At 42.2% G+C, this 9060-nt stretch overlaps 1 protein-coding gene across 1 annotated transcript in view; it reads right to left on the minus strand.

Moving 5' to 3' along the window:
• Positions 1-309: 309 nt before the first annotated feature.
• CYS1 (cystin 1) overlaps positions 310-9060 on the minus strand; it is a 34205-nt gene continuing 25454 nt past the window's right edge. The window contains exons 4-5 of the mRNA XM_025201831.1: positions 6826-6875; positions 310-1798 (exon numbers count right to left, since the gene is read on the minus strand). Coding sequence (XP_025057616.1) covers positions 1693-1798; positions 6826-6875 — 156 coding nt within the window. The 3' untranslated portion in view covers positions 310-1692. The remainder of the gene's footprint in view (positions 1799-6825; positions 6876-9060) is intronic.

The following is a 9060-nucleotide window of genomic DNA, read 5'->3' on the forward strand; positions in this document are numbered from 1 at the left end:
AAATAGGAATGTGTTTTGTCTTAGGAACAAATGGATGTTGCCCAAGGAAGGTGGCCATCATAAACTGGAAATAAAATGGAAGGAAAAATCACTTTTCCTGCTAGTCACTACCATCATTCTAGTATATAAGCCAGCTCTTGTTTTATTTTTTGGAACACTACTTCCTTTCCAACTGATCAGTAGAGGTTGTAGGTGCCTGACACGACCCCTTCTGCTAGAATTCTCAAAGGTGCACTTTGTTCTGTCTTTGCATCCTTGGATATGACAACATGGAAGGATTACAGTTGGAGTGAAAGAAGATTGACTATCTCAGATCAACATTTTTTCCTTTATTAATGGGTATGTGAAACATGGATGTATTTGTTTCTATTTCACGAATATTATATGCAAGCACAAAGGCAAGGTCAAACTTTAACATCCTAAGGTGTATCCCACTGTTTCCATTAGCATTGATGTCATTGGTTTGCCTTATTCTCCTTGATATATAAAATATGCCAGATGAAATCTCATCAGAGGAAAGAAATAAGGTATTTTTCTACTTCTGACATTAAACATTTGTATCATATTACAGTCCAGCAAAAATGCAGGCACAAACCTTAAAAATATAAGGATTCATTGTCTATAAGCATTGAAAGCCTGTGAAATCTTTGGCTATTTAGGTTTTTTGTTTTACGTTTCAGTCTTTAGTGGGAAATGTGTTTTTCCTTGTAGATTAAGCATAGTGACAAAATCACATATAAACCAGAAGCAATGAATTCCAATGAAGAAGCAATGATTTGTGAACTAAGGTCCTACATAACATTAAATCCCTTCTCAAAGTGGCTGTCCCAACAGCAGCAAAGATGAAGTACTGAATTCAGGCATGTCACAATTTTCTGCTTTCCACGTAGGTTCTGTTTCCATGAGCAGTAGGTAAGAAGGTAGACAAGAATCTTTCCCTTTCAAGAAACAGGATTCATGACTATTTCAGACCTGTACCCATTCAGAAGAATGGAGCTAGCAGAAGGAGCCAGGGAGATGTCCACAATTAGAACAAGTCCCACACCTATTATTTGATGTCAGTGCCTCACCCGCTTAAACAATGCAATTTGAATCTTTACATTTTGGATGATTTATTTCTTCCTTGTGTGTGTGTGGTCAGGGGGAGAAGAGGCAGAGGGGAAGAAGGAGAGGGTGTGTGTTGAAGAACACTGAAAAAATGTTGGGTTAAATTTAGACCAATTGCAATTACTGCAAATTGCATGCGTTAGGAGTGAATTTATCCCACAACTCTTCAATGATGGTGTAGGTAAAGGTTCTACAATGTCTTACCAGATGCAACCAAATGATTTGCTGAATCTCTTGGAAAATTAGTCTCTCAGAAAGGGACATCTCATTCTTTAAAATGCAGCAAGTCTTCACACACACATACTTAAAAGCCTTTTCTAACTAGTATTAGTTTGGAAAATGAAAATAATGAGACCTTGGTTTTTCCCACTGCATTGCTTTTGTTCAGCAGTCAGTGAAGTTTCTTCATGAATGGCTATCTTGCCCAGTGCGTGCCAGAGATAACTTATTCACTGGCTTCAAAGTCATACCACACTGCCAGCACCCTGAGAGGTAATATTCTCCCTCATATAACACTTGCCTTTTCCCCTTCAACAGTGCTCTTGCTCCATACATGCCCTAGAAATTTGTTCACAGCACTGGGTTTCAGCGGCAGTATTCCTGCTCGATACTCGCCATGAGCTCTTCTTCAGAGTAATCATACGATATTGTGGACTGCCCCTCAGGCTTCTTGTTGTGCTGGACTGGACATCTGCAGGTTAAGGGAACAATATCTAGTTACTGTAAAAGGAAATCCAAGCTCTGAGACAGACTATAGTCACTTAGATCTGTGAAAGACTGGGAGCAAAAAATCTGGGTGTCCAGACTTGTGTTCAAGAGTGTCTGGAATCTCCTGCTCCCTCCCCAACAGGTCCTGTTCCCTTAAAGAAGCTGCTCCAGTGTTTAACAGTAGAATCATTGCTTCAATACCTGGGGATAACAATTATTTCTCTAAATACCATTTGTAGAATTACCCAAGTGATTTACCACACAATTCCTCTGCCTGGGCCTGTAATACTAGGATAGCCTTGTGTGCTCCAAGGGGCCAGGTGCAGCCCAGTAGGGTTCTCCCCCATCTCTTCTGAGTTGTGGACTCAGTCACTCCAGTGCAGCACAGGAATGGGAAATAAGGTAAGGGACAAGAAAAGACCCATCCCTGCAGCTGGAGATGGGTGTCTTCCAAGAAAGCCTGCCAGAGGCATGGGGCTTCCTATAGGACCTTCCAACAGGGAGGAGAAATGGGGGGAAGGAGACTGCAGGAGTCTGCCAGATGAACTGGGGGCCTGTTGGAGTCTCTCTGGGGAGTAGGGACCTGCAACGGAATAAAAGGTGTATTCTGTTTTTTTAATTTAATTTAAATCTAATCTGATTTTTCAGATCACCTCAATTTGGTAAGCAATATTGAATTCATCAACAACATTCTTATCTGAGAACATACTTGTGTTTTCGCTGGGTTGGTATGTAATTGGTTTTCAATGTAGTATGAGGTTAGGCCAATTAGTGCCTCGCTTAGGGATTTTTCAGCATGGTCAAAGCCAGTGTTTTGGGCTGTTATGCACAGATTATCTGCATAGACGAAACATGTTGTTTCCAGATTGGTCAGTTGGTCATTCATATAGATGCTATATAACAGCAGTACAAGTATGCTTTCTTGGGGGAGGTCATTAATCTGTTTCCTCCATCTGCTTCATTCAGTGTAATGTGGGTTTTGGTGAGGCTAGTTTTTGTGACTCCAATGGTGGGGAAAAAACAAAAGGAAAGAGCCAATTTCTTCACATTTTTATGTACGTGGTTCCTGAGTAGGGAAGAGATATCAAATGGCATGATGCCAGCTGCATTCCAGGACTCATGAACTAGTGTCAATAGACCTACCTGAAGTCCTGTGTGGATAAAATTGAATAGTGTACCAATTGCATCTGCCAACTAAAATCATATGGGAAGCTTGCATGCTGAGTAGTCAGAACCAAGTAGGATGCACTGATGAGAATCATAAGTGAAGGAACCTAAGAACTCTTCTCTAACACTAGACTCTATTCAGTTTTCAAAATAAGCAGTACTGAACACATGCATGGTATCCCTGAGAGGCATGTACACTTGTTGAGCACTGTTCTTTCATGATTACCTAGGAGCAGTTTTCAGCATGGAGGGGTAGTGTACACTCTTCTGTAGCATGCAGAGTTATCCTCGTCCTAGGATTCTCTGTGCATAGATTAATCATTTACTTCTTTACCACCAAAGTGGCAGGGCACTGGCAATGTCTTTGTCTCCCCCGCTTCTACTTGTGGCCTGCTGTAGGGCATTCTTGGTGTTTCTGGTTTTGTGTCTTATGGTCCATAAAGAGTGGATATTTTTTTAGGGATCTCTGGTAAATATTTGCTTGTGAATACAGGGAATTGGACTCAGTGGCCTGGGAGGTCCGTTCAAATCCTGTGCTTCCTGTGCAGACCAGCTGGTGATCAGCTGGCATGACAAGTCTTGTGAGTTTCTGAAAAGAAAGGCAATTTACTTATATGGCATATTTGCAGAGCCATAGATGGTTGCAAGCTGTATTTAGCAAGCAGAGTCTTCGGCTGATTTCTCCATTCAATTTCCTTCTTTTGACAGAGTGGAAATAATTGGATTTTCATGCAGTAATTAGTCTGGAAAAATGCTTGAAATCAATGCCCAGAAGATGGAAACATGTAGCAACCAAAAGGTACAAATACTTTGCAACAGTTGGGAAAAGGAAATGTAGAAATCCAATTTAGGCCTACAACTGGCATATGATTTATTAATTACATCCTCCCATGTGACAGGCCCTCCACTAGGTTTTTATTAATGTTGAATGATGTATCAGGAATAGAGCCCCTGGCAAGATTTCTAAAACTCCATTTGAAGACTCACAAAAGGTTCACTGTTTCTCTCACTCTTTACATAGTATTTTTTCCCCTAATTATTCCTGGTGTCTTGGCCTTCACCAGTGACTTAAGGATGACAGAAAATCTCTTTTAGTATAAACCAAACTTAATGAAAAACCAAACTTACTGTCAACTTAAAAAATTCACATGCTCGCATCCAATGAACAAGCAGGACTGAACTGAAAACTAATGAAGGGGGGGATGATTGCCTGGAAAAGACAAGAAGCTGCTTAGTCTTTACTGTGTTTACCTCCCTCAGTGTGAAAAGTTCTGTAGAATTCAATAGGGATGAAACCTATAGGGTACTAGAGAAGCGTAATATGGTCCTGCGGATATTATTTGAAAACCTAAATAGCTGAATTATCTGGTCTACTTAGAGTTGCCTAAAATAGCCAGTGATAGCTAACAGAGGGTTTTTCTTATGTAAGGGAACTCTTTGCTAGAAGAGAGCACTGACAACCAGTCTGCATCAGCCACATGGGTAAGTGAGAGAAAAGACACATCAGAGATGTTCTAGGTGCTGGACGTGGTGTGTAGAGGGCATGGTGGAATAGAACTACACTGTGCCCAATACTGAAATGATGGCAGATGTTAGAGCAGGCCCCCAGGTGCTCCCACCAGGGTCAGGTGTGAAAATGAGGGAACTGCAGCTGCTTTCAGGCAGTTTTGTGTCCTGTCTATTCAATCTAATTGAGAACTATTACATATTCTGTGCTGGAAAAGACTAGATTAACACATCTGGAGGAAAATAATTCAAAACACAGCTGCTCAATGGGAGGGAGAAACCTGAAGAGCAGTAATGCTGAGGGGGGAAAAGCACATAAAGAAGAGTTTGCAGTGTAGCAGGTTTTTAAAAAAATACAAGGGCTGGGAGGGGGCACCAATGCAGCTCCATCAGGCATAGATGCCTTCTTACCAAAACATATTGACAGTTTGGAGGGAATGTAGAGAACAGAAACAAAAACCATCCGTGAGCTGAGCAGAATGACTTCAGAAAAAAGAAAGAAGCAGACATATTTAACTGGCTAATGTCAGCTGTAGGAGGGGAACAGGAAAAGAGTCTACATGCTGCTGCAGCAGGTTCAAAGATACTAGGGTAGGTGAAAATATAATTTACTTTCTTTCAGCTTAAGGCTTCCTAAAACTGGTAGAGCAGAGACAGTAGTCTAGTACATGTAAGGCCCTGATTTTTCCATGACAGACATGCAGCTGTTACATATTTCACCCATCTCTCCATATCACCCAAAGATTCTCTAGATTTTCCTTTAGGAGAATTTTCCATAATAAGCCATTTTATGTATTGAAACTTCAGTGATCTTTTTTGCAATTAAAAATGGGAGAGAGAAGCACATTTCTGCCAGAGGCTTAAGATGGTATGAATTAGCTAGAGCCTGTAGCTTCTAAGTTCCACTTGGGAATATTTAGACTGAATCTTTGCTAGGACAGGTCTCTTAAAGGCTTAGCAACCATTCCAAGACAAAGCAGATGACAAAGGACAAAGTAAAGCATTGGGATGGTAAGGCACAGGGAAGCAAGGGTGCTGGAAGATCTCAGAAATTATTTGCATTGAGGACTCCTGCATGAGCTTTCTGCCTTGTCCCTGATCTCTGGAGATGGAAGCGGAAGAGAACATGGCTCCCTGAACACTTCAGAGAAGAAGACTCTGATCCATTTCAATTCCCTGCTGACTCAAAAGAAAGAGCTACTGAGCCCAAGGGCAGGAAAAAGTGTTTCGCTAGCATGTGAGCTCCTCTTGTCACATCCATCAGTAGTGTTGGTTCAGAGTAGCTGACACAGTCTGACAGCCTGGGTTTTCAGTTCACAAGGATTCTAGATCAGTCTAGAGAGATGAGGCTGCTTAAAAAATGGAGACTTAAAATAAAAACCCATACTGTTTGGGGAGAGAGAGAGGGCAATATATTGAGGCCGTTCAGTTTCATCAGGGTCCCATTAAAACACACATTTGACTTATTTCCAGGGCTCTTCCCTGAAGGCTATGGTAATGGAGCAGACTGCATTTTTGCTAACAGAAATACTATTTCATTCTTCCTTTCCTTTCTTGCTCTACAGACAAGTTTATTCCAGCCAGCCTTCTTTGTACTTCCCAGCTGCTTGGGCCAAAACACTGAGTATCTTCTCTGTAACTGTGCAACTGAGGGAATAAATATGGAGATGAAAGAAGTAACCCTGCTGGAAGTGTGATGAGGAGGTGGCTCAGCTCACCTGAGTGCCACTGAAAATCCTTTGCACATCCTTGTCTTCCTGCAAGTATTGTTGCTGCAGTCTGCACCCAGCTAACAGTGCTGATGTGAGCAAATGTTTGCTTTGGCCACCAGATGGACCAGAGCAGCCTGTGCATACAGCACTCCTACACCTGCACTGTGGGTATCTATCCTCTCTTCCATATGCCATGTCTACACGAGACACTAACTGCGCAGTAGCTCGTTACTACTGTGCAGCAGTGTCATGTGGCAGGAAGCATGACACGACACTACTGCATAGTCAGCATCACCTAAAAGTTGTTCAGCGATGCTACTGTGCAGTAAGTCCAGTTACTACACAGTCATTTAGTACTTGTTCAGTCAATTAGAAGTACTTGTATAAACAAGTACTGCCCTGCCACTTGTTTATACAAGTACTAAATGACTGCAGTAATGATTGTGCAGTCAGCATCTCATGTAGACGCAGCCATAATGGAGTAAAGAATGAAGAAAGGGCCTACTCTATCCTGAGACATGCAACATACAGGCTATGAAGCTGATTAGTGGAATAGTAACAAAAAATGTCACCTGTGAAAGGGCAGTGTGCTGTCTGAAAAACATAATACTCATGTACTACTTACTCATTGGTGAAGTTGCTTTTCTCTCGGTCTGGTGTGCTTCTTGCTAGGGCCTTGAAAAGAACAAATGTCACAGGGTTAGTCTATGCAAAATAAAACATCAGCAAATCCATAGTTACCTTTGTACATAAATGACTATGTTTATATGCCAAACACCCCAAGCAACTTCAGGGAAGGCAGGATAGGTGCAAGAAATAGGGCTGTTGTCTTTATTAATAAAAGTCTCACTAGCTTACCTTCAGCATCTGAGGAAGCTGGTCTAAGGATTCCCTTTGATCTGAGGCTCTCAAAATGATTAAACATTAAGCCTCCTAATTCTCCTGCGAGGCAGGTGGAAGCTGTCAGACCCATCTCAGAAATGAGCAAACTGACACAGCAATGTGATGTGACTAAAGAGATGCCAGCAAAAAGCTGCTCTGATATTTCTCAGTTGACTGGTCGTAAGTTTCCCAGATGGGAAACACTTTTCAGGACAGGTAAGTCGTGCCTCTTTCCAGCAAATGGCATTCAGTGTCACCCATGGTATTCCTGAGCCCCCTGCTGGTGCCTGCTGTTTTGGTGAAATGGTACTTAATTTGTGACACTTGGAAATCTTGGTGCTGTGCCAAAATCCAATTCATTTGCACAGATGTTTGTGAAAAACTGTTCAGGACACTGCAGAGGGAAGCTCCCATTTATGGGTTTTTTCCTTATTATTTCCCATCATAAAAAGCTGTTCAGGAGGCTGTGGAGGGAAGTTCCCATTTACTTTTTTTTCTAATTATTTCCCATTACTAATTAGCATTTCTTTTGGGCATGTTATTGCTCAATGAGAAAGAGAGAGAGAGAGGCAATAGCAGGCAGTGAATGACTGACACAGGAAAACACCTTCTACAATGCAGCCACAATACAGGTCACTTTATTCCTGTGCTTTTTTAAATTAAAATGTTTTTCTTGGTGTCAGTGGACACAGAAAAGTTCTATTAGACAGCATGCTGGTTGTACAATGGCAGTTGGATAAAGGCTGCTTTGAATGAATGTTTTAATTAAAAAAAGAAGAAGAAAAGAAAATTGTCCCTGGGAGCAAAGGAGAATTTCCCATTCCCAGTTCACCTACTCTATAATTAGAGAGGGGCCTGAGCCCCATTCTCCTTAAGCAATACCTGCAAACAGGAAGAATGAGGGAGACAATCTATGTAGAGTTCCTGACTGTTCCCCAAGGGACAGAGTTTGTTCCCCTGTGGACCAGGTGGTAGCACCAGCCCCCCAGTCCTGGAGATCGCCTGGTATCTATTGGGACTGTAGGAGCCATCCCAGCAGAGCCCACTTTTGTTGAACTGGCTGTGTTCCCAGTGACTTGTTCCTTTGGGGGAGTGGGAGTGGAAAATGCTGTTACTTAAAGTACCTCACCCTTCACTCTTCCACATGGGAGGGTCCTTGTGGCTCTTGAGAACAAGTTCAAGACTAGTGCTTTTTTTTTTCTCTTTCTCTTTCTGACCCCCTGCTTCTGCCTTTGGCTCTTGCAGGGGGGCTGCAGCTTCTGTGAACACTGCACCCGGCCAAGCCAATTTTAATGTTTTTGCTTTTGTTTTTCTTGTAAGTGGTCGCCCTGTATCTTCTAGGACTGACTCCTGTGCGGACCCTGAGTCATGGGAAGAGGCGCACTGATGGATAACAGATTTGCATTAGGTAACCATACTTGGATTTAGTTTTCTTCATGCAGAAAGGAAAATGTCAAGTAGTTTTACCATGAAAGAGAAGAGAGAGAAGGAAGGGCAGTGGGAGTGAGGGGAAGACAGCAAAATAAAAAAGAGAACAGTATATAATAAAAGCTTCCCAGCCAGGCTTTCATCCTGCAATTCAGCTGTGCTTGGCTTTTTGTAGGGCTGGTTAGCTCAGCAGACTAGTCAATGGGCCTCACACTTCACTCACTTTCATAATCACAGAAAAGGTAGGAGTTGCTTTCCATGCAGATGTCATATGATTTACCTGAGTTGACAACAGCCAGCTTAAATGAATGCAACTCCCTGGTGTGAACATGCTTGTGTTAATGGAGCTGTGTATGTAGGTGCATCTGCATCTACACTAGGTGGTTAAACCAATGTCACTACATTGGGCATTATACTGATTTAGGAGACATCTACACTGCATTTACTGCTGTGACTGCAGCTTGAGTAGAACTTCATACTAGCCAGCTTGGGGATTGCAAACCATACAGCTGTTAACTTGGGGTCAGCTTGGCTCCCCTTCCTTTCCCTA

This window comes from Alligator sinensis, unplaced genomic scaffold (genome assembly GCF_000455745.1).
Source record: "Alligator sinensis unplaced genomic scaffold, ASM45574v1 scaffold678_1, whole genome shotgun sequence".
Classification (NCBI taxonomy): Eukaryota; Metazoa; Chordata; order Crocodylia; family Alligatoridae; genus Alligator; species Alligator sinensis.